General features: G+C 46.6%; 1 protein-coding gene across 2 annotated transcripts in view; it reads right to left on the reverse strand.

The window, feature by feature from the left end:
- UBE2H (ubiquitin conjugating enzyme E2 H) overlaps positions 1 to 26,202 on the reverse strand; it is a 50,444-nt gene extending 24,242 nt beyond the window's left edge. Inside the window, exon 1 of one of the 2 annotated variants that reach the window (XM_054988235.1) lies at positions 25,876 to 26,202. In XM_054988235.1, coding sequence (XP_054844210.1) covers positions 25,876 to 25,928 — 53 coding nt within the window. In that variant the 5' untranslated portion in view covers positions 25,929 to 26,202. Of the gene's footprint in view, positions 1 to 12,656; positions 13,738 to 25,875 lie in introns of those variants that run through there. The other variant, XM_054988237.1, reaches the window with a different exon arrangement.
- Positions 26,203 to 26,226: the final 24 nt, after the last annotated feature.

Consider the following 26,226-nt stretch of genomic DNA (forward strand, 5'->3'; position numbering starts at 1 on the left):
TGAAATTCCTTTACCCTCAACAAACTGGTTGAAAGTGACTTCTGCTACAGCACGGACCGTGCCAAATCTGAAGCCATGCATGCATGACACAATAGATGTATTTTCAAAGAGGGCAGCTGCTGATTTCATTTTGGGAGGGGAAGGAAAGGAAGAAGAATGGGGAACACACACACAAGTGCATTTTTCAAAAGTGCTGTATGACTAATCTGGGCTGGCTTTGTGTGGCCAGAGACATTAAAGCAACATGATTGGTACATCATGCATTAGGGAGAGAGAACATTATGCCTGCTCCATGCCTTTAGGACTGGGTGCCCTGAACACCTAATACGTTCGAAGTGCCATAAATGCTCCTGTAGCTCACCGCTTTTGAACAGACTGCTCAAACCCACAAATCTCTGCTCTGCTGCTACAGAACACGGCGCTCCATTCAGCTCTTCGGTTGTGCTTGTGAAGTTCTGAGTCTGAATCCTACCTCTACCAAGAGCGAGACCTTTGCTTGGGACCCTGGAGAGTCCGAGAAGACTGTATGAGAGCTAGATGGACCAACACTCTGAATTCACGTAAGGTGGGGGTTCATTTCACTCCGTGATGCCTTATCCTTGCCCAATAGTGCCATAACGTTCAGTGAAGTATTCAGGTTTCTGCAAAATCTTGCAATCGGAATAGAACCCCTGGATCTAAGCAGCATGCAAGTGTTCAGAACTGCCCTGCTTGGTTCAGACCATCTAGCCGAGCATTCCTCTGGAGCCTCTCCCAATTCTCCAGTCTCCCCTGAGATACTGGACTCATCTATACAGTAGAAAAGAGCAAGAGTCCAGCAGCAATAAGACGAACAACATTTGTGGTAGGGTATGAGCTTTTGTGAGTCACAGCTCACTTCTTTAGAAACCTGTGAGTCAGCTGTGACTCACGAAAGCTCATACCCAACCCCAAGTGTTGTTAGCTTTATAGGTGCTACTGGACTCTTTGCTCTTTTCTACTGCTACAGACGAACACGGCTACCCATCTTGGTTTATCTATATAGAAAACTGCCTTCTGCCAAGCCATGCTCACCTTGACCGACAGATCTTTAGAGACTCATAGAAAGTGAGGGACCTTGCCCCATCACTGACACCTAAGGCCAGGCAGGCCAGCCTTACCTCTGAGCCAGGGCGATTTCTCCACTGCTGAACGTCACTTGTATCAACACTGCTCAGTACAGTGAAGAGTGAGAGCGCTCTCAGCGGTATGCACCCCGTCCTGGCTAGTTCTGCACTACCTATAAGCGTGGGTCACTGAATGGAATTCTGAACATCACCACATCCTAACTTCAAGCTAGGAAACAACTCATTACATTATTTCACGGCTCGACCAATTTTCTTTTGATTTTAGAAGACAGCCAAAAAATTTAGGGCCCAGAATGGTTTTTTTTTAAAAGCCTTCAGAGTTTTATAGTTTAATGAATACACTTCCTAATTGTTGCTACCACAAAAGCTAATCCTTTTTTAAAAACTAGAACAAAATACGGGGTAAACCCTGACGCAAAAAGCTAGCCCTTATCCTTTACCTATTGACTTCTACTGAGAATCGCCAAGAGGTGCTCACAATGAACGGCTGATAAAAATACTCGGCACTGCAATGAAATTTCTACGTGCCCACGGGCCTACGATCTGTTGGCCTGCACTACACAATGTGCCCCTTCTTAGCCAGCAACCTGTATCAGACTCAAGACAGGCGGCATGACTCTCTCTCCTGTTTTATTATATGCTGCCTTAGCATAAAACACCAAGGCAGTCCAACAATTTTACACCACAGCAATCTGAGACTGCAGTCAGATCCAGAATGCATACATGACGGAGATTTTTAAAAAATGTCATTTTAAAGCCCTCCACGCACGGGGACCTACATACCGACGGGACTGCCTCTCCCATTATGCCCCCCGCAGGGCCTTGCGCTCTGTGGATAAGTGGCTTTTGGTGGTCTCCACCCAAGGGACGTTCCGCAGATCCGGGCCCTGCGGGACCTTTTACAGTTCCGCAGGGCCTACGAGACAGAGATGTTCCGCCGGGCCTTTGATTAGGGGCCAGCATTTTGTCCCCCCTTCTGACTGCCACACCCTCCTTTTGCAGCCGCCCTGGAGTTACCCGTGATTTATGGTGATTTTACAGTAACCTGATTTGTTTGGTGGCGCCTGGATTTTTTTATGCTATTTGGAATAATGTGGATTAATATTGGATTTTATGCTATTTGCAATAATGTCGTATTGTATTTTAACGGTATATTTTGTTGGAAGCTGCCCTAAGCCTGCTCGCAAGAAGGGCGAGGTATAAGTCGAATAAAATAAATAAATTTATAGTTTGCTTTTCTCAGAAACTCAAAACGGATTACATAGTGTGAGATTAGTATAGCCAATATCAAGGACATTTCAATAAATAGTCATAGAGTAAATAAATGCAAGTTTTAAAAGACAGAGCATTAGCAAAAATCCAATACAGAGTTGAAGAAATGCTGAAACAAAGCATAAGCAATTCGAGGACTGACATCAGATGAGACAGAGAGAAGAAATCAGAGTTGGAAAACTCCCAGACGCTTGGTTTCAAAGAACAACAATGTTAGTTATTGCAATGCTGAAATGTGTATTTAGCCTTGTGTAGAGCTGGTACTTTAACATCTGGAATATTTTCCAAGTCCTGGTACAGAACAGAAAGACACTTCACAGTACTTTAAGTGTCAAACAGTAGATTTGTCCAATTAAGGTTATGTTTTCTGGCAAGTTTTTAGCAGCCTGGTGATCTAGAAATGTTCTTAATCCTGGAGAATTACTTGTCATGCCCTGACCGACTGTCCCAGTAACAATTCACCCAGTTTTCTACAGGGATGCTTTGCCTGCTCAGCTGGGGAGCGTGTGTCAAACGACACCCCACTTGCCAAAGGATAATAGCAACCGCTGAGAAATAAACGTGAGGTTTCAAGTATCTTCCCCTTCTCAAAATGGCTAGACTCAGAAGCACTTTCTTATTCCTAGCAAGCAATAACCCAGCACTGAAGAACTCACACACGTGCATGCACACACAAATAAACCGATTAGAACGGAGAGAAAATGAAAAAAAAAAACCTGAAGAGGGCTGAACTTCGGGAGACTATCTCCAAGAGTTATTTCCCACAAAGAGTTCAGTCTGAGACAAGGAATTAAAACTCAGAACATATCTGCATCTTGAAGCCTGTGGATTTGTCCTGCTGCATGCGGCGCTTTCCTCTGGTGTAAGGAACCTTCTGTTCGCGTTTCAACAGAAGGTTCCTTGCACCAGAGAAGAGAGGAGCATTCTAGGTGGGGCTCAGGGGCAGAACATCTTTGTATAGAGAAATTCCAGGTTCCATCTCTGGCACAGCCAGTGAAAAGGGTCAGTGGGTGACGTGAAAGACCTCTGCCAGAAATCTTGGAGAGCTGCTGGTACTTGGATCCAGAGGAGTTAGCCATGTTAAGTCTGTAGTGGCAGACTACAACAGAGGAGTCAAGACGGAGCTCAACAGGCCAGTGATCCAATTCAGCATTGAGCAGCTTGACATCTTTGTGTGCCGCTCTTAGCAGAACAAATTCACAGGCTCCGACTATTTGCAACACCCATTTCCCAAGACCGGTGGGAAAAGTTCACAACTGCTGAAGTTGCGTTGTCCTTCATCACAAGCTGACAAGGAAATCCTTAACAACAAGCTACTCAATGGCAACGTGAGCGTGGCCATTGCCAAATGCTCAGAGGAATTTTCTCAGCTGGTTGATAGAATTAAATTTGTGGTCACCAGGAGGCTGCAAGATATGAACACCAACACCAATTAAACCAAGTTGTTCCCAAATTCTCACGTAGACCAAGTGTTCTCCATAAAACATCCCCAGAGATGGGACAATACAGCCATTGTTACCCATGGAGAGCGCACTGTGCACACATTTCTTTTGTCCCACTATTGTATTTGGTAAAAACAGGTTGGGCAGGTTTTTAAAAGTACTGGAGGGGGAAAACCTGCAAAACCTGTTTGACCTAAATAGTACAGAAAGAGGCACACGTATACCATGGAGAATATGGGACTTTCACACCAACCGCTCTTTAAAATATACCTCAGACGACCCTCTTCGTGACCTCATTTTCAAGCGCTTTGTCCCCCAATTCAGAGGACTTCTTTTTAAGATCTGCTAGCTGAGAGATGGGTTTCTTATCCCCCTTGAACTCTGAAGGGGGTGGGGAGAACACAGCCTCGCCTTTTGCTTCCCTGGCAATTGGCATCTGGGAACGCCTGGAATTCCCCCTCCAGTGGCTGCACTCCAGATGGGGCAACCTCCCCGTAAGTGTACAGCTGGGCCATATGAGCCAACATAATGGTGCCCCCCGTATGGGGTTTTAGGGGCTCAGCATCCCTTGAGCCAGAGTTTTTCCCTAAAATGTGTTCCCAGTGCCCTGGAGCATGTGCAAAGAGCCTTTCGCTCTCAAACATGGAGGGAGGCGAGGGCAATTTCTACACAGGTTCAGTACCTCCCTGGTCAAGCTGCCCTTTGCTTGCACAGTCTGCTGTCTTCCCAGCCACTTGTGGCTTCCGTGGGAAAACTATGATCTCTTCCTTAGCCACTGGCCGGGAGGGCTGACCCCACAAATAGCACTTGAGCTCGCCGGTGCACCCCCCACCCCACCCCAGCAAGGGAAGACGAAACTGGAGGGCATCAAACATCTGGGACCTAGCACAGTTGGCATGAAAAGGCACAAGGGTTGAACTTGGCAAGCCACAGGTACCAACCAGACATCGCTGCACCATCTCCACGAATTGTGAAAGGGGAGGGAAGGCAGGGAGCTTTACGGGCATCGCTGATTAAAATGTTAACGACTGACGTGGCCCTGAATAACCTCTCAGCCACGTAAACAGCACAGACCGGAGTGAATTAAGCGGGCATTATCTCCGTTTCGGAAACAAGACCAAAACTGAGCACAGAAAGCAACTTCTGAATAGAGATCAGGCCCTCCTGGTTGGGCACCAAAGCTTTCTGCAGCCTGTGTGTGGACCCCCTCCTCCCAGTTGCCAGCACATCTGCCAAGCACACTGACTGAGTTATCTGGGAGAGGCAGGAAGCTGGCACAACATGTGAGACGCACGCACCCAGCATCCTAAGCAGAATTGTTCCTGAACGTCCAAGGTTGCAGGGAATGCTGACACCACACTGACACCTCCCTCCCTCCCTCCCCTAGCAGAGCTGCTGACAAGGGGGGAACACTTTGGGATATGCAAGAGGCCACAGACACCGAGGGAGACGTGCAAGCATGTGCGACTCGGGCAGAACGAGAGATCTTGCAGCCATCTGATCCAAAAGCGGGGGCGGGGGGCGGGGGGATGTCTGCCAACGTAGACTGAGCAACAATATCCATGCAGTAGTTGGGCAGTCTGAGGGCACTCCCCCTCCCACTCCCCAGCCACTTTGCACAAGAGACCGGAAGCACCTGTGAAGTACATATAAATACACCAAGACCGGGTTCAGATGGAGTGACTGTCTGCCGTGGCATGCACCAGGAAGCCCCCATATGGAGGCACCTCTTTTCACAAGAAGACCCTCCAGGTGAGTACTTTCAAGCCACACCTCTATGCTCTCCCCCCCACCCTCCACCCCCAGGGTTGGTATCACACCTATACTGAGCCTCAGGAAAATTCTGCATCAGGGTGCAAGAGGCCAAAACCAAAGCATGTTCCCCTGCCCCAGGGGAACTTTTGCACTGTGCATTCAGGTTCGTACGCCGCAGAGGAAGGCTGGGAAAAAAACCACTCCGTTGTCTTCTGACAGCACCAAGATTTGAAGAGGGCAGGACTGACCAGAGAGGGACCCAACCGAAGGCATCAATCAAAGGCCCCAACTCAGTGTCTGTTATAACAACCTTGCAAGGTAGGCCCAGCACTAGTCCCATGTTATAGAGGGAGAGGGAGGCTGGGGGCTGAGAAGACAGAGGCTTGTCTAAGGCCACCTTGAGATTCAGTACCGGAGGGGGCAACCGAGCCTGATCTTCTGAGCACTTGCAAGCCACAGCTCCGTCCCAGCTTGCTCCTGACAAGGAAAAACAGCGCATGGCCTACTCTAGCCCTTCATTCTCCTAGCTTCGTAAGATGCCACCAGCTGCACAGGTCACACCACACTGCAACACACACACAACGCCCGATATAACCTCCCATATAAATATAGAAACAAACCCGGAGGTGCCTATTCCCCTGATCTGGACAGATCATTAACCCAGGACATTAGCTCAGCAAGGAGACTGCCAAGGCACTGCAAGGCGTAATCCTCTCCTTGCTGCTTTATGGAATCAATGCCTGGCAGGTGTAATCTTCAACACAGCCATGTTTAAAGATTTTCAGAAAGGTCAACATGACTCTATTTCCCACTGATCCACAACTCGATCCACAACTCTCCCCCCACCCCTCCCCAAATTAAAGGCGAGCACACTTTAGCAAGGGATGGTTTGAGCTGTGGGAGAAAAAACCTGGGGCTCGCAAGATCGGCAGACAAGTCGCAATCTTTAGTTATAAGGATCTGGACAGCCAAGACTGGAAAGAGATGGGGCAAAGGAGATAGCGGTGAAGAGAATGACCTTCCAACACCTGGGACCAGCACACCTGCGGGACCGCCTCTTACCCTATACTCCCCAGAGGGGGCTCCCTCCGTTCAGCAGATAAACATCTACTGGTGGTCCCTGGCCCCAAGGGGGTCTGCCTTGCCTCAACCAGGGCCTGGGTCTTTTTGGCCCTGGCCCCAGCCTAGTGGAACTCTCTGTCTGTGACAATGGGTCTAGTGGGACTTGCTGTGATTCCACTGGGCCTGTAAGACAGAGATATTCCACCAGGTCTTTGGTGGTTGAGGCAAGTGACTCTCCTATTCGGCCTCCTGCTGAGCGGGGGTGGGGAGGGGTGTCCCTCTTCTAGTCTTTGCTTTTTTCATCTGTTGACTGTCACCAGCCCCCGCAGGCCCCCAAATGACCATATACGGGATTGTGCAATGTGTGCTGTTGAGGGTGGACTTGTGAAATTATATTTGCTCTTTTTATGCTATCTGTTTTTACCTGTTTTTATGTCTTCTAAATTGATGTGATCCGGGGGAAGAGTGGACTGTAAGTCCAATAATAAATTAAATAAATAAAATGTTAATGGTCTGGGACTCACCACAGTCAGGAACTTAATAGAGCCATTAGCACAAAACTTCAACCTGCCATTTATAAGGGGAAAAAAATCAGCATCTAAGGCAGGGGTCCCCCAGTCCTTTTCAGCCTGCAGGCACCTTTGAAATTCTGACACAGGGTGGTGGATGCAAAAATGGCTGCCACGAGAGGTGGGGACAGCCACAAAGTGTCCGGGCGTGAGGTTATACATAACTCTAATAGTTGCTCTTCAGCATTTCGGGCAGAAGCTCTGCTTAGCAGGATGCCTTCTGAAATTAACATATGGTTAATGTTTTCTTGCGTACATACAGAATAGGTATACATATTGAGCTAGCCAAACAATTCTCATCCAACAGTATGTTTTCACTTTTCATACATCTAGTGCGCTTTTGCAAAGGGAAATGGGGGGAAATGCTTCTCCTGGCTACCCTTTCACATCAGCCCAGCCATTTTTAACCTGCCCTGGTTACTTCTTGTATCAATGACATTGGGTGCTGAAGGGTTGGTGAGAGCTCAGCACGCGAGTATACAGTGAGAGATTCTAGCCAGATTTTGCTAGGAACATGCATGATTTTTGAGAAGTGAACAAAATGTGATATAGTGATGGCATTATCCATTTCTGACCAAATTACAGAAATGCATTAAAACTGGGAAGATCTAATGACTCAACAGAATTTCCAGTTAGGTGCATTAAGCATTTTAGCCATGCAGCCCAATTGTGTCCAGCCAAACAGAAGTCCCACTGTTTTTTTTTTGTTTTTTAGTATCACTCTGCTATTTGCACAGGCAAAGTACTTTATATAAAGTCTCTGCATTCTATCAAAAACTCAAAAATCTTCACCTGGCCCTGCCCACTTTCTAAAAACACTGGGGTGCCAGCTTGGTCTAAGGTGAAGAAAATGCTGTCCTAGGTAAAGGTAGTCCCCCGTGCAAACATTGAGTCATTACTGACCCATGGGGGGACGTTGCATCACGATGTTTTCTTGGCAGACTTTTTGTTACGGGGTGGTTTGCCATTGCCTTCCCCAGTCATCTACACTTTACTCCCAGGAAACTGGGTACTCATTTTACCGACCTTGGAAGGATGGAAGGCTGAGTCTACCTTGAGCCGGCTACCTGAACCCGCCTTCTGCCAGGATCGGACTCAGGTCGAGAGCAGAGCCTGGGCTGCAGTACTGCCGCTTACCACTCTGCGCCACGGGGCTCATACCTTACAGGAATGCCAGAAGGATTGCAAAAGATAATGCATACAGAACATTCTATGAATATTAAGCAACATTACTCCAGAGCTTCAATATTATCTCAAGCGATCACATAACCGGAAGACAAGAATACCGGGAACGTAACCTAGAGACAGCTAGTTCCAAGCAGGCCTTGGTAATCTCTAAAAGGTACACGAGTCCTCTGCCTACCAAGTTTAAATATTTGTTGCATTTTTATCCCGGACTTCACCCAAAACCTCTGCTCTGAGCCAAATACTCGTGGTTCCTAAGCACGCTCTGGTCCAATACTGGCTTGGCTGGAGAGCTTCCGAGACAACGTCAGAGGGGCACTCCAGGACATCATCTGAGTCTTACGCTGAACGAATGAAGCTGTTTTGTCCTGAGTCAGACTGACGCGCTTGTCTAGTTCAGCATCACGTGCTCTCATGGGAAGTAGCTCTCCAGCAAAGGTCTTTCACATCACTGGATCCTCTGAGCTGAACTCGGGACCTTGATCATTCAAAGAACAGGCCCCCGCTTGCTCTCTGTACAGACAGCCCCACATAAGTAGCAGGCATACGTTTCTGTAAGCACACGTTTCCGTTTTCTAATTCTCCAAAGGCAGTAGGGAGATCCGCGTTACGAGGCCTGGTCCAAACCCCTTAATTCGCTATCTGTAAAATGTAAACAATACTGATCTATTTTAGGGACTTGTTCTAAGGGCTAGCAAAATTAAAGCGCTTTTGGAAAAATAATTTTATCTAACGACGATTCGCAAAGTGTCATGGTTCCTCTCCCCTTTTGCCTCAACTTTGAGCATTTTTAATTTTCCCTCACTTGAAAAAACTGCAAGCCTTTATGCTACGGCACCATGAAAGTTAAGGGGGGGGGGTCCTGGCCAGTGCCCAAATGGGAGACTGCTGGCAGCTAATAACGCAAAAGCAGCTATCATGCAATATTTATTTTTGAGGTACAGTAATTCCATATCCGTTTAAAATATTTTCAGACAAATTCTGGCCCCAAGGACCCATTTTCAACCATGACTAAATCTTTAGAAGTAAATCAAACTATTCTTTAAATGTCAGAGCAGCTTCTCCAAGATATACCTTGTCAATGAGAACGTCTATGGCTGAACCTCTCTATATACAGCTCTGAAACCAGGATTCTTTCCCATAGCAAGCCTTTTGTGAAAAAAAATCCCATTAACGCATTGAAACCGAGCATTTCAAGGTTCTTCAAAAGTCTGTTCAGCAACGCATCAGACTCACACAGAAAGATCAAGATATAACGAATACATTTTTAAGAACAGGAGCAGGCAGATAACAAGGAGCGCCTTTATTTTTCCAATCTATACTTCACTCCTTTCATACAGAGGCCTCTGTTCCTCCCCAACCCCCCTCCCTTTTTCACACTGCCATTTACACCAACTCTGTTCTAGGTTCTCACTGGGGGATCCACCGTGGTGTCTGAGCACTTGAGCTGTTAAGGCCTGTATATGCTAACTAGTTCCCAATTCCCTTGCACATCAACAGCTAGAAAATCTCCTACAGTTCCTGACAACTGACCAGCATCTACGGGGAAGCCTCAAAGGAATCTATTTGATTGCAGCCTGCAAGAGAAAGAACGTAATGATCCCAGAGCTGTCTCACACCCAAGCAGCCGAGAAGACAGTGGATTTCATTTTTTTTTAAAAGGAGGAGGAAAGGGAATAACAGTTTCTACCCCAAGACTTGCCTAACCCAAAACTTCAATGAAGGACATTCTGAGTTCAAGATTCACGCTGGAAAGGATTTTGGGGAGAGCTGAAAACATGACGATGTGGCTAGAAAGTTACTGCAACAAGAAAAAGTCCAGGAAGAACAGCAGTCTTCCAAACAAATCCTTGGAAAGGAAATTTTTGCAAAGCATCTGTTTCCAAATCCTTGCAAAAACACCAATTCTAGCATGGTAGGTTACACCCATGGATTGTGGAATGTGTGTGACCATTTTAAGAAGTACCAGCAGCAGCTGTTTGGGCAAAACAATGTAAACAAGTGATTTCTGGAGACACAGCTAGACCACAGGGCTTAAAATGGGTTTAACAGTCACTCCCTTCTTTCCAAAGAACACTAGGGACTTCTGTACTTTGATGGAGGGGGCATGCACCGGGGACTTCTCAGCATCTTACTGAACTACAATTCCCAGGATAAGTTCAGGGAAAGCTGTGAAAGTGAGTGATAGAAAACTATTATGATTCTGAAGAATAAATATGGCTTTGAGAGGTCTCTGAACAGATTTCAACCAGAAGGTTAACAAGGAGAAGATTAGGATCTGGGTGTATCTGGGATCAGCTACTAGCATACACCGGTATACCACTTCAGGGCATCCAATGCACTTCACGTGCATCACATAACCTTTACAACAACCCTAGAAGGTAGGTCAGTGTTCTACTGCTACTGTACTACAGACGTGGAATGAGGCAGAGCATGAGTGGGCTTACTCGCCTAAAGCCACTCCGTGAGCTTATCATGGAAGAAGCAAGATTAAAACCAGGGAGTCCCAATTCCTAGCGATCGACCATCAACTCCCCTATGCCTAAATTTCAGCTCTGTATCAGATCTCTGCAATCTAAACCCTATTCTGTTGTTTACTGAATTGAATCACACTGTGTAAACCTTCCCGAGTCTCAGTGAGAAAGAGACGAAGAGATCTGTGGCTCTCAAAAGCTTATGCTGCAATAAAGTTGGTTAGTCTTAAAGGTGCTACTGGACTCTAATATTTCAGCGAGGAAGGCGGACTATAAATAACAGAAATCGGTAAATAATCACCTCCTCCACTCCAATGGTGCTCAGCATGAATAAAAGACAAGTTATTTCTTGGCTGGATGATGAACAATTACAGGTGGGCAAGGACAGCATGTAAGAACCTAAATCAAGCATAAAATATCCCAACACATCCGAGAGGAAGAAGTTGCTGAGACTGAGCATTTGCCATGAAAGTATGTATGTATGTATGTATGTATGTATGTATGTATGTATGTATGTATGTATGTATGTATGTATGTATGTATGTATGTATGTATGTATGTATGTTATTTATATTCCGCCTTTCCCACTGAGACTCAAGGCGGATTATGTAGTGTGAGATTAGTACAATTAGTGGCAAGGACAAGGGCAGGCATTCCCATACAGTGTCAAGAACATTTCCATAAACAATGTCATGGGGTAAATGAATATAATTTTACAAAGATATAGCATTAGCAAGGATCCAGTATGGGGTTGAGGAATTGCTGAAACAGAACATAATCACTTCTAGGACTTACATTGAACAACGTAAAGCACAGGTAGGATATAGGAGTACATATTTAAAGCAACAGATAATATGTAGGGCAACATAGTGGTGAAATCTATGGTCCCTAACTCATTAGCGAAACATCTGGGATCCCTTTCCTACAATACCACCCTCTTAGCTGAGAAAAGAGGCTCCACAGAAGACGGAAGGCCCCCTTGCTCCAGGCATCTTCAAATCAGACAGTGCTGGGCAGTGGTTAGTGCGTCAGACTGGGATCTGGGACACCCAGGTTTGAATCCCCACTCTGCTGCAGAAGCTGGCTGGCTGGCCACACACGCTCAGCCTAACCTATTTCAAAGGGTTGTTGTGAAGGTTAAAATGGAGGAGAATCATAGAATCACAGGGTTGGGATGGATCTACAAGGTCATCTAGTCCAGCCCCCTGCGCAATGCAGGAAATTCACAACTACCTCCCCCCACACACACCCAGTGACACCTGCTTCATGCCCAGAATATGGCAAAACACCATCAGGATCCCTAGCCAAACTGGCCTGGGGAAAATGGCTACCTAACCCCAAGGTGGTGATCGGCATTACCCTGGGCGTGTACGAAGAACTAAGCCCTGATGCAACCCTTCCTGCTCTCCCTCTCATGATGTGCCCGGGTTCACAGAATCAGCATTGCCGTCAGATGGCCCTCTAGCCTCTGCTTAAATATCTCCAAAGAAGGAGAGCCCACCACCTCCCGAGGAAGCCTGTTCCACTGAGGGATCGCTCTAAGCCACTTTGGAGCCCCTTTGAGGAGAAAGGAGGAATATAAATTAAGTAACTAAAATCACTTGGCAAGTAACTTGGCAGGGCACTGGCACGCCACACAGATGAGCCAAGACATTAAAACGGGTAGCTTGGCGTCCCTCAATGTATATAGAGTCTCTAGTGGAAAACAAGGCAGAACGGCATCAGATGAGTTGAAAGCGCACCATAAAGACATACAATGGCCGAGCAAAACAAATACCGGCATATACTCACATTTAGTAATACAGCTGCACTTGGCGTCTGTCCACAGTGGCTTTTCGGCTTCCTTGCCAAGAAAGTAGACAAAGCTCCAGGAGGGGGAAAAAAGAAACCAAGGCCTTCTCAGTACCGACTTGCTCCCTCTGCCCCAGATGTCACAAGAACATTGGGATCTCAGAACGGGAAAACTTGTTCTGTTGGTAGGGAAAACCGTGCTACGCCCAAGAGTGCAGTTGCAAACGCAGCCACGTTTTGTTAATTAGGTCCCCTTTAATTACCCAGCATGGCTATGGGTCTGTGAAAAACCCCGTTTCAGGAAAGCACAAAGATTAACAGGTGCAAAGAATGTGGTTCCCTAGCAACTACAGCCCCAGTGCAAGCCCAGAGCAGCCCCTCCTTCACTGCCAATTTCCACTGCTTCACAAAACTGTGTAAACTTAAAAGTCTGACCAGGAAACGAAATCCGCTCAAGGGATTCAATCAGCAGAGAAACAGCTGGACTAGAAACCAAGAGATCTGGTCTTGCAAACAATGAATGAGACCTGCTCTCCATTGGTTCACCGCAGCTCATTAAGTCCCAATAGCCAAAAAGAGCAAGATTTGAGTAGTATCTTAAAGACCCTCAAGGTTTCCAGGTATAAGCTTCTGAGAGTCAAAGCTCCCTTCAGTCTTGTTGGTCTTTGTGTGTTATGTGCCGCCAAGTTGCCTCTGACCTATGGCGACCCTATGAACGAAAGCAGGTCTTGCAATCTACCTGCCCGAACCTCGACCCACTGCTGGGCCCCAGTCAATAGTCTGTCTTTACAATTATGGAGTTTCTTTTCTGTAAACATGGTGTGCTACATTAAAACGTTCAAGAACAGCCCAGCAGAATTCATCTTAAATGGAGTTTCCATTTGCGTTTTCAAGTTACAGAGTTCTAGGTGCAGGAATCCAAGCTGAGCATGAGACAGAAGAGTTGTTTTCCCCTCTTCTCAGCAAGGCAAGATCAGAGAACATCCAGTCCCTCTGGAAGACTAACACCCAGTTACATTAAGATCCCTACAAAACTAAATTGTTCATATATTGCACAGGGCTGGCTAAAGAGGTTTTAACCCTTTGCCCTTCTGTTGTAACTGCTGAGAAGGCATTGGTTAACCGACACTCCCTACTAGAAGTACGCTGTGAACAAGGCATAGGAACACATGAGCGGGAGGTTTGCCACCCTTTCAGAGCGAGCAGAAACAATGAGATTCAAAATGTGCCAAAACTTTCCCCTACCCACAAGCACTTCTCAGGCTGTTACTTGAGAGGAACGCAGCCTGTAACAGGCCTCCTTTCCACCTGACCAGATCCCACTGCTACTGGTAAGTTGAGCCTCAGAGTTCTGCAGTACACAACAAGCCAAACAAAAGCACACAGCCTTATCAATACAAATGGACTGAACAAAGACACCCAAGCTCTCGGATCGATGGCTTTTTAAACCACACAAACATGTCATATTTGGCTCCATAACTAAGTTCCCCTGCCATTTAGTCAGCAACTGGTTAACTTTATTGTAGCATAAGCTATCGAGAACCACAGCTCTCTTCGTTAGGTGCATCTGACGAAGAGAGCTGTGGTTCTCGAAAGCTTACGCTACAATAAAGTTGGTTAGTCTTAAAGGTGCTACTGGACTCTTTCCTATTTCAAAAGTTAGCGTACACTTTTCTTCCTGAGCCAAGCGTGGCAATACCACATTAAGATTCGTTAGGGCCACGATCCTGCCTGGAGTCCACTCCCGCTAATTAATGGCCGCCATGGGCACACAAGCACTTGAAAGAAGCTGTTCTGGCACCGGGGTTTTCAGATTAATGATCAACTTGAGGCCCCCAATTACCACTGGCAGGAACAATGGGCCAGCTCACGCGGACTGGCAGATGCAGGCCCGTAGTACGGCGGCACCCACAATGATGGGAATCTATTTCCCGCCCCCCCCAAAAGACTATTTCCCCCAGCCTCTAAGTGGCTCAAACCTCACCATATTGTTGACCAAAGGTCACACGCTGTGACTGTCGAGCAGAGCCCCTAATTTATTAACCAATATCAGCGCCGGGACTGGCAAAGCAATTTGACATTCATGGCCTGCTGCAAGGAAGAGCTTTTGCTGAACCACTCCAATGCCATTATGTGAGCCCTGGGAAAAGCCACCATAATAGCAACAAGGCAGGAACACAGAAAACTTCCAAGGCTTCACTTTCATGAATAGGCCTTTCAAAAGGCTTTTTTTTTTTAAAGTAAGCTCAGCAATTTTTTCCTCCCTGCCCCCCCATCGCCATTCTCTCTGCTCTGGATGCAGCTACATTTGCGATAACAGACCTTGGGTTTTATAGGATGTTACTTCTAAAGTTTCACAGACCTGAGAAAAAGCAAACCAAACAAACAGCCCAGCCAAAGGGAGACAAACCTTTCCAAGAAAGGCGAATCGCTTATTCTAAAGACTTTCAAAACTGTACCACGAACAAACCTGATTTTAAAGCCACGGAATAAGAGGTGTCTGCTTAAGAAACAGCGTTTCCCGAGGTCTCCCTCCACCCCACCCTCTCAGAGGGGTCACCTCGATTATGCTAAAAGATGTCATCCATACAGCCTTCTTCGAGACCTTGCCAGGCGTACAGAAGGCAGCCCTCACCTTGCAAAAAAAAGCTATTAATTGGTGTGAAACCTATAAGCAGGAGGACGCAGGACAAAGATGCTCCACCCTGCCTTAAGTTGTAGTTAAAATGCACTGTAGAAAAAAAAACAATACAGAAGGCAGGCAGTCTACAGGGACAGTTTAATCAATAAGCCTTAGTTAAAGTACGATTGACTCCACTCGGAGCTATTTAATTCCAGCTTGGTCTTGCGCAGCTTCTCGGAGCCATATGCAGAATACCAGGACACACACTGGCGCTCCTCTCTCCCCTTTAATTGCTGCTCTCGGCTGCAGCCACGAATTCAAACTTCGCTGCCGATTCTCAGGAGCTCCGTTCGGCCCACCCAAAACAAGGGGCTCAGTTATTCTGACTCCTAGCCAGGATCTGCTCAGCAACCTTTCCCCACTTGCCTTGAAGCTGCCACTGCCTTCCCAGGCAGGCGCCGAAGAGCGAACCCCAAGGATTCATTTGCTACCACCCTCTTTGGTACACCCTCATTCTAAGCCACATAACATATATCATAAACCTCTGGCACCATCTGCCACAGGAAATCACGGTTGTTAGCATAAACAGTTTGCACAAAAAAAACAAACTGAGAACTGCTGGGAAGTTCAAAGTGCTGGGAAGGAAACCTTTGCATGGCAAGGAGCCTTTAAATGCACAGCAGAGGATTCTGGGACACGGCCTATTCTGTAAGCTTCCCATTCACACAGAGCTGGGGCAAGGCCTGATGCGTCGTGCTGCATCTCGCCCACTCCCTCCGCGTAAACAGAAAGTGGACCCAAGCGCCTCACCGCATCCCCCTGCAGCAAGGGGGAAGATCAGCAGCCATGAGCAAGCCCCCTTCCTGGGGACCACAGTGCTCTCCTAGACAGCTGAAGGAAACACACAGAGGAGATCTACTGGGGCTACAAGCCCTGAGAGACAGAAAACAGAATGGCCCAATTTCCCAGTACCCTGCATTTCCCTGCCTACCAGATGACAGCAGGCAGATGTTGCCATCGCATCCTGTGTGTGAACTTCCCTAAGTCATCAACTGAGCACAACCGGCAGACCCAGCACCGAATGGGATGAATCGGTGGTTGGGGCCACCAGGGAAATTCTTAACACATAATCAACAAGACCAGTAACTGAAGGTACTACATAGATTCAAAGGAGTTAGCCGTGTTAGTCTGTAGTCGCAAAATAGTACAGTCCAGAAGCACCTTTATTGCACCAACTTTATTGTGGCATAGTCGCAAAATAGTACAGTCCAGTAGCACCTTTAAAGCACCAACTTTATTGTAGTATAAGCTTTCGAGAACCACAGCTCTCTTTGTCAGATGTATCTACATCTGACGAAGGGAGCTGTGGTTCTCGAAAGCTGACGGTGCATCTGACAAAGAGAGCTGTGGTTCTTGAAAGCTGATGATACATCTGACAAAGAGAGCTGTGGCTCTCAAAAGCTTATGCTACTCTAAACTAGGAAACAAGTTACTTTTCTTTTTAAAATGACGCTATGATTTTAGGAGCCTGTAATCCTATCGCCAGCCACATTTCTTTTTCATAAGTTACCCAGAAGAGGCTACCAGTGTAACTTGTATTCCTTAACTGCCTTCCTTAAGAAGCTGTTTCAATAATTGCATTTTCTCGACTTTTAACAGCACGATGGGGGCGATCCTTAAACAAAATGACAGGATTATAGGCTCCTAAAATCATAGCGTCATTTTAAAAAGTAAATTGTTTCCAAGTTTATAGTAGCATAAGCTTTTGAGAGCCACAGCTCTCTTCGTCAGATGCATCGACAGCTTTCAAGAACCACAGCTCCCTTCGTCAGATGAATCTGACGATGCGTCTGACGAAGAGAGCTGTGGTTCTCGAAAGCTTATGCTACAATAAAGTTAGTTAGTCTTAAAGGTGCTACTGAACTCTTTACTATTTTGCAACTACAGACTAACACGGCTAACTCCTCTGGATCTATGAAGGCATTACATCATCTGTCTTGCTTTCAAGAGCACTGACACAAAACACTGGGCTGCCAATCATTGCATTATTTTGACACTGGCCATTTTTTGTTCAACTCAAGGCACGCAACTGTTTCCAGTTTTATTTTTTAATAACAGATTTTGGGGGGGAGGGGGATGGAATCTGATTAATGAATTAGTTGCAGCAGTTCAATTCCTGCTTTCAGCTCTAGTAGGCAATCATGCTGAATCTACATGTACACACACAATCGGAGCGTTTCTTATAAAGGCAGGCCAGAAGGAAAAGCCTGCAAGCTGTTCTAAGCCAATTCACGTTAGGCAGCTCCAGCCCCGAATAACCATTTTAATGATATTATAAGTAGATGCAGCGCTGTTTCAAGACTGCACCGCGAGAGGAAGCTTCAATGGGCTAAGCAATCAAACTGACAAAAGCAAGGAACGAGACAGTGAATTTTAAATCAAAGCCAAGAGCCCTTCCATCCGGGTAGGGGACTCTGTACAACCACGGAAGTTTATCTACGAAAGCAACAAGGTAAGGCCTTGGGATGCTATCGCGGATGCGCAGCTGATGTCACATCAGCAATTAATCAGCATGCACAGGCAACTCATTAATCGCAGATTAAAAATATGAATTTTTAATCAGAGATGTCCCTCTGTGAAACGGTGTTCAGTGCTCACGCTATCATTGTAAACCAGCAATTCTCGCGACTCAGACAACAAAGATTTGCCACGTTATCCAGGATTTCCCTGCATCTGACAAAGAGAAATTATTTATATTAAAAATGCAACATACTTCACTTGAGTCTGGCAGCATTTCTGCGAGTTAATCAATCACACAACCAATTAAAACTGTTTTAGTCGAGTAACAGATTGACGAGATACATTCCAGTTCTCATTCTTTAAAAAAAAAAAAATCACAAAGAGCGGTACACAAATTTTGGTGTCTGAAGTGACTATTAGTGAACAGGCATTCCACATTTTTGTGACTCTCTGCTGCTACAGATAGTTGTGGCTTTCCTTTTGCAGAAATAAACAAAAATAAAGTGTGTGAAGTGTGAGTCACACAAACTGAAAATTAAAAGGAACACCTGGTGTCACCACAACTGATGATGTCACCACACAAGGTGCAGGGCAGGGAGAGAGAAAACACGTTAATTCTAAACATTTCAAATGTGACCACGTTTCCAGAGGATTTTTTAGAGAGAGAGAGAGAGAGAGAGAGAGAGAGAGAGAGAGAGAGAGAGAGAGAGAGAGAGAGAGAGAGAGAGAGAAATGACTCCTCCCTCAGTTTTGCACCTGATCAGAAAGGAAGACCAAGCATACAGAACAGGATTGTTCCACCAATTTCTAACTCAGCATTTCAATAGGGTAGGCTTCCAGAAGCGACTATCCTACGGCAACCAATGTAAATTTCACTGTAGGTAACGGTCCTGGCTTGTTAGCCCATTGGAATGCTTTCGTTAAAACCTGAGCAGTGCGCCTCTGAGGTTACGTTTTTCAAAGAAGGGTTGTTGAAAACATCCCTCCAAAGTGGAAAATAATCAGGTCCAAGGGCCTCCCTGTGTGAACAACAAATAATCCAAGTATGGAACGGCTTTAAAACCGTCTTGTTTGGGTTAGGCCTTAAACAGCTGGAGGTAAGCAGGTATGGTGTAATTTATGGTATTTTAGTATTATATTTGTTTACAATTTCAGATACACATTTATTGGAGGTTTTTTTTATAGTAATGAGATTCCTAGGAATGTTGTAATAAAAACTGAAATATTAAGAGTAAGTGCAACTCACAATATCCACCGTCTCTTAATTCGTGGTATACTAAAATTTGGGAACAACTGATAATGGAGAAAATATAGGAAAATATACTAATGTCTAGTAACCCATCATTATCATCAAAACTATATACAAAATGGAGCCCTTTTTTGAGGTTCTTACAAACAACGAGTTATTGGCATCTAACTTACCTTATCGAGATATCATCAACCTATATATATATACATAAGATCTTTGCTCTTCAATGTATTAAGCTATGGCTGATTCCACTCATGTTGGATAATGCACTTTCAATGCACTTTATCAGTCGTTTGAGGTGGATTTTTTGTTCCGCACACAAAAAAATCCATCCCAAATGATCTATAAAGAGGATTGGAAGGGCATTACCCAACGTGTGCGAAATCACTCTATGTCTAAAACGCGATTTCAGGAAAAAGCACTTCTGTTATTTAGTCTCTTTAGACACTTTATGTAATTTTACATTGGATAGTTACTGTTATTGTTCATGTTTATGTTTATAAAATAATAAAAAAGAGAAAAAAAAGAATAAGTGCAACTACTTTACACTAGATGGGGGATGCTGGCTTAGTCCTCACAGAGAAGGTAAGTCTGTGACTTGACTGCAGGTGGAGACACACATGATCAAATATTCCTTCATACAACGCCCCCCCCCCCATACACACAGAAAACTAGCACACCTAGAGAGAAAGCTGGTTTCCTTTTCCCTGACAAGCTACTTTTCAATGTGAGTGGGGAAAAATTTGAACAGAGGTCCCGATATTCAATCACATGAGCCCCACCCTCTTGCTGAAGTGGTACAGGCCTAGTTCAAACATGACATTAAGAAAAATCAGTCTGTACAAGAATTCCAAATGGTGGCTTGATCACGATTTGCAAGAAAAGCATACATCACAGTTTTGCGGAGGGCATGCAAACATGCAAAGCTGAAGAAACGAATTATCTTGGCGGGCAAGAGGTAAGAGCGTGCAGGATTTAAGCAAGCAAGGCTGAAAGCCATGGCTCTCTGCTTCATCTGAACCATGCCACAGTTTGGCCACCTTAGGAAGAACATTATGTGAACAGGAAACTGCTAACCTCCAAAACGAGAAAACCACCTGTTGTAAGGCTCGCAGACCTATGCAGACTTTGTGGGAAGTAGGCCCCGCCGAACTCAACTTGAGCTCTAAATAAATGCAAATAGGACTGGCCTGTGCAACTGTAAACTGTACTTTAGCTTATATCGCAGTTCTTATCCATACTCATCCGCAATACATGTGTTGGCTACATTCTGAAAATGCAATATAAATGCTAACGGTTATTATCATTCTCATTTTACACATGGGGAGAGGGTAGCTGAGAGGCCAGGCCTTGCCTAAGGCTCTCTAGCAAGTCAGTGGCAGAGGAGATGCTGCAATACACATTGCTTCCCCAGGACCCTCCAACCACATGAGCTCAGCACATGTTACTTCTGAATACCATTTTGCTGTACCTACCTACTTTTCTAGCCCATTGCAGGCATTTTACTTGGTCACAACTCAGGCTGCACAGTGGAGTGAGGAAAGCCACAGTGGAGACTCTTAAGTTTAGCTGGGGCTGGATTTTCCCCCTACAGTAGCATGTCACGCCAGGTAAGTTTCCTTCGTAAAAAGGTACACTTTAAATAGAAAAAGATTAACCACTAATCATGGGGGGAGGGGTTGACTTAAAGACTGCTCACTTGCCCAAAGCTACAACACAAGGCAATGACAAAGATGAGACAGGATCTTCTGGTATTTGAGTCATGCACTCGACAAGATACAGATGTATTCCCAGAGGTCAAAAGAACTTGCCCCATTTCCCAATTCTCCAAGGCTGGTCAAAATGGCTGAAGTCACTTCCACACCCCTCCATCACATCTTATGACCCTTAAAAGAGAAACTCCACAGCATGTAATTCAGTGCAGGCCCATCAGCGTCCCTATTTTCTAGTAAAGAGTCCAGTAACACCTTTAAGACGAACCAACTTTATTGTAGCAAAAGCGTTCGAGAGCCACAGCTCTGTTCGTCAGATGCATCGTCAGCTTTCGAGAACCACAGCTCTCTTCATCAGATGTTCTTGAAAGCTTATGCCACAATAAAGTTGGTTAGTCTTAAAGGTGCTACTCGACTCTCTACTATTTTGCAACTACGGACTAACACAGCTAACTCCTCCGGACCTATTTTCTAGCTGTCTAATATCCTGCATTCTCCGTTTGCACCAAAAGTCCACTTAACAGGAGTTCCGTGGCACCTGAAAGACTGACATGTTTTTAGCATATGTTTCCAGGGCACAAAGGCCACAAAATGGCTTCAAAGACGCTCACAGGAGAAGGAAAAAGTGTATTTTTTTCCAGGTCTCAGGAGTCTCCCATTTGTTGCAGACTAACACAGCTATCTTGTGTTATTGTCTTTGACAAATTAGACCAGGGTTGCAGAGGCAGACAACGGCAAACCACCTCTGTTAGTCTCTTGCCATGAAAATCCCTCTGGGGTCTTCATAAGTCAGCCAGGACTTGAGGGCATTCTCCACTACCACCACAAGTGAGCAAGTCAACAAATGAAGTCCAAGCCCATACATATTTTAAAAACCCACCCTGCTCCCCAAAACCAAAAGTGGGGTTCCAGCCTCATGGTAAACCATGTACTAGAGCTGGCTCAGATTGGTAGTCAAGATAAAGTAACTCCTGCAGGCTACAGTCTTCTCAAGTTAAAGAGTTTAGTCCCAAACTTGAGACTAGACGTTTCTGCCTCAAATTACTGCCAACTCTGTGGGTGGGGAGGGGAAGAAATGAACTCCGTCCCTGCTCGGTGGCTGATGAAATCATCCAACTGACACAGAGGAGGAATACGGGCACTTTTAGGGGCGGCTTCCCCCCCTCCCCAGCCCCCTGTATATAAACACTCTTGTCACTCCATCAGCTGTTCGGATCGCTCCGCCCAAGCCCGAGTTTCCGGGTAGTAACAGAAGAGCCAATCAGCTGACTCGGAGGCTCAGCCTGGAGGCCTTTTGCCAGCAAAGGGTTTTCCAAAACAAGCCGTCCCTGGTCCTTCCGGAGCAAGGAGGGAATCCAAGTGCCATGCAATGGGGAGGGGGGAATCTCTCCTGCTCCAAGACTAGATCTCATTTCTCCAAACTTCTGAAAGTGAGGGTGGGGGAGAGAAAGGGAAAGGCTTGGAACTTTATAAAGTCTCCAAATAATTGGTGCCAGAGCTGAGAGTTGGGCTGCAAAAAGTGTAGAGAGTTGATTTTTTAAAAAAAACTTGTTCAGTGACTCTGCAGGGCAAGAAAGGAACAAGAAGCAGTGAGGAAAAGCAAAGGTTGGGACTGCAATTCTCTCTCAAGGCTGAAAACACACATACAGAGCTACCAAGGCTTTCGAAGGTTCGCACAACGTTTAGAGAAGCGTCCAAAAAAAGAAGCTAAATGACTCAGGGTTTCAGAGCGCCACCGTGCCATTAGGAAGTCGGAGGTTTTTCTTTTTAACAACTAAACACGTGAACGGCTCTCTGCTGCAATGCAAGAGGCCTCTCCCTCTCTCGGTCTTTAGATGTGTGTACATAAGGCACAGACATGCTGAGATTAAAAATAGGAAGGGGGGGGAAGGGAAGAGCTACACCACCTCCCCACCAAACCTGTCAGAGCAGTAAGAGACAGCTCCACGACACTGGGTGGGCCACCCCCTTCCTTTCCCCAGCCACCCCACAACCCAAAGTTAGGCACAAGCTATAAATCACAATTACAGAGCAGAGGCCATTCAGAAGCAAGGAGAGGCCAGCAGCACAACCGCCCTGGGAGCACAGGAAACAGAAAGGCTCTACCATTTAGCAACCACGGCTTCCCCAAGCTTGATCTAGATAGCTTCTCTTCATCCAGCCACAAAGGCCTTTCAACCTAGACAACTTGAGAGCAAGTCCGACAGAAATCAATGGGAATCGTGAGCAAACCTGGAGAGAATCAGGTTGTGCAGCCGCCAAGGCCTACATTCCCAGAGCACTGACTGTGCGGAGATAAAGGCAGGTCACAAACAACAACAAAAACCCCAGACCTATATGGTCATGGCATATGCACAACTCTCAGGCACAGGATGGGTAGGTCTGCCTCACTTAAAATACCAAGAATTATAATAAGAGCTCAGGTCAGAAGGCGTTAAGAGACGAAGCGGCTGGTTTCTTTTGTCAAGATGAGAACAGAAAGGATCAGCAGCTAGCCAGACCTGGGAGAGGAATGCCAACGTACTCCCCTCCACTGTCAAATTGAACAGCAACCGTCCCCACCACCAATAAGGCAAATGCAGTCATTTAAACAAAAAAATACACACACAACCCTGCTCTTTGTCTCCTAAATGCTGTGATCTTTCAACACGCCAGCTACCAAGTGAACAGCAACTGGGGGAGGGCGAAGAGAGAAAGGATACGTTAGGTCACAGGGGGCCTCATCTCTCTATAATCCAGCCGCCTTTTTAAAATGTATACATAATGAGACTCTTAGGGTCTCCCCCCTCCCCTCTGCCTGAACAGCTGGAGTTCTAACCTCCTCTCCAACCCAAAGAAAATTAACCATCAAAATGAAGTTTGTATTTGAGGGAGCATGACTTGGGCATGTAACTCAAGCCGGGGATAAAAATAGCTTTGATGCCAGAGAAATCACAAACCACTTCCTAATTGTTATAAGCAATATTTTGGGGGATAAACGATAGACACGGTTATTAAACATTGGATTTTTAAAAAAAATACACAGAAACAGTTATCAGAAGGGTTGGCAACTCACCTCGGCCTGTAAGAATTCGCCCCAGCAGGTATAATCTAAACAAGTTTATCTCTGGAAACTAAACGCGATTTGTAACCCTCTCCCCCCACGACAGAGTTAATTCCTTCTCGATTAAATTCTCCTGGGGGAGGTTAACACGTTCAATAAACATCTCCAAATGTATTTCTGTGGCCTACACCAACGCCAGCCCACCACTGCTCCACTCCCCACCACCTGACAAACAGAACTATTAATAAAACAATTCTACAAGCAAATTTGTTGCAATAATTCAGAGGCATCCCACTCGCCATATCTATCTATATTTATATGCACACCCGCAAGATACAATCTTGTTAAGGGGCAAGAACAAAGTACACTTTGAAAAACAAAAACAGATTCTTCAGAAAGGGGGGGGGGAAAGACCTTTAGAGAACTGAAGTGTTACATAAACAAAACCAGCAGCGAAGGAACGGGAAGAGAGAGAGAAAAAGGGGGCAACGAATTTCTGTTGTTTTCAATCCTTTCCTTAATTTAGGTTGCTCTCCGGGTACCCCAACTCAATCCCCCTCCCCAAAGACTGGGAGCCAAGTCTTCCCAAACAGCAGACTAGACCTAAATTGAGTCAATAGTAACACACCACCAGAAGCTGATCGCAAGACTGCAACTGTCAACAACCCCCCTAGTCCGTCCCATTGCTCTCTACCCTACAAAGCTGTCCATGTTCATTCCTGTGCAAGGGTGGTGGTGGGGAGATACCGTGATTGAAAGGGGGGGGGATTATTATTCAAAGACAGTCACAGTACCTGAACGTGGGGGGAGAATCATTCACCCATAAGGGAGGCAGACAAGGGAAGGCCCCCCCAAACATCGTCACTTATACAATTTTCCTTAATTCTGATGGGATTCCTGTTTATAGGAGCCCCCCCCCTCCCCCAAGAGAGTCTGGCACTGCAAGCAGAATTATGAAAAAAAAACCAATCCATTTCTTTTGAGAAGCCAACAAGGAGGGCAGCTGTTGTCTGGGAAAGGAGGTTGTATGGGGGGGGGGGCATTATTTGCTCAAACTTAGCAAAAGCTTTGCCACAGGTTATTTTTAACAAGTTCAGGGTACAGGGGAGGAAAACGGGGGGGGGGGGGCGCTTTCAAGAGGTTCATACTGGGGGGGGCAAAGGAGGGGAAGCTGATTTTCATGGTAAACACGAAGCCTAAAAGGCCTGGATTCTACATATAACCTGCACCCCCCCTGCCAAGTCTACCTGGCTGGGAAGAAGTTCCAAAATTGCTCTGCCCTGGTGGCAAAGGGGCCTTAACCCTTCCACGGGCTGCTTCTAAATCGCAGGCCACCTGAAAAGAAGGCCTTCTTTCGGTGGCTTGCTGTATGTGTATGGGGGGGGGGGGTTGCTTTGTCCAGCTGTGGGGTGTCTCAGCCCCCATTTTGTCTCTGGTCTCTCTTGGTCTGCCTCTGTTGGGACCTCTCTCCCCTCGCCCTTGGATCTCTTAACAGCCCGGCTGTTTTCTTTCACCTGGGCCTGGGGAAGGGGGGGGCAGAATTGGAATTAATTTCCCCTTCCTTAACCGGGCTGGAGAACTATTAGGGTTTCTCAGCTTCAGAAGTGGAGACTTTCCTCCCCCTAAACCCATTACTGGGGGCAATTTCTAAGCATTTTAGTTATTATGGGGGGGGGTTGACTCTTTCTTAACAAAAGGGGGGGCAGCTCCTCCTTTCTATTATATGGTGGTGGGCTCCCTTTCTCTGTCCCTAATAAACAGCTTTTCTTTCACCTGCAGCTGGAGAGGGAGGGGGGGTTGTTCTCATTAGAATTAATACCCTTCCCCCCCTAATTCGAGGCTGCCCCCCATGCAAGAAATTTTTGTCCAGTTTACACACTCCAATTCCATGGGGGGGGATTCTGCCTCTTCTGACCCCCCCCCAACCAGCTCTTCATTTTAAGTCTTCGTCCCCTAAGCATTGTCGGGGGGGGGGGTCTTGCACACACACATTCCAGAGGGTGGGGGGAAGCAGGCTCCTTTCTCTGACCCCCCCACAAAAAGCCCCCCCTCCGCCTTCCAGGTAAGGATACAGCTTGACCACGTCGGTGTCCATCCGCCTCTTGCCCGGGCTGGGGGAGGACATGGTGCCCCCCCGGCCGGCGGCCCCTCCCGGGCGGAGTCTCGAGCTGCCTCCCTTGTCCTGTCAGGACCCCTCTGCGCTGGGGGGGTGGCAGGGGGTCCGGCGCCGCTGTGCGCCTGCGCGGAGGCCTCCCCTGGCTGCCGCGGCCCCTCCCTTCGCGAGCCGGCTCCTTCCTGCCCCGCGGGCCGCCCCCTCCCCTCGCTCCTCGCGGCTCCCTCCGCAGCCCGCCCGCCTGCTGCCTGCTGCCTGCCGGCCCCCCTCCGCTTCCTGCGCCCTCCCGCTCCCGAATTGCCGCTCCTGC

This window comes from Eublepharis macularius, chromosome 9 (genome assembly GCF_028583425.1).
Source record: "Eublepharis macularius isolate TG4126 chromosome 9, MPM_Emac_v1.0, whole genome shotgun sequence".
NCBI lineage: Eukaryota > Metazoa > Chordata > Lepidosauria > Squamata > Eublepharidae > Eublepharis > Eublepharis macularius.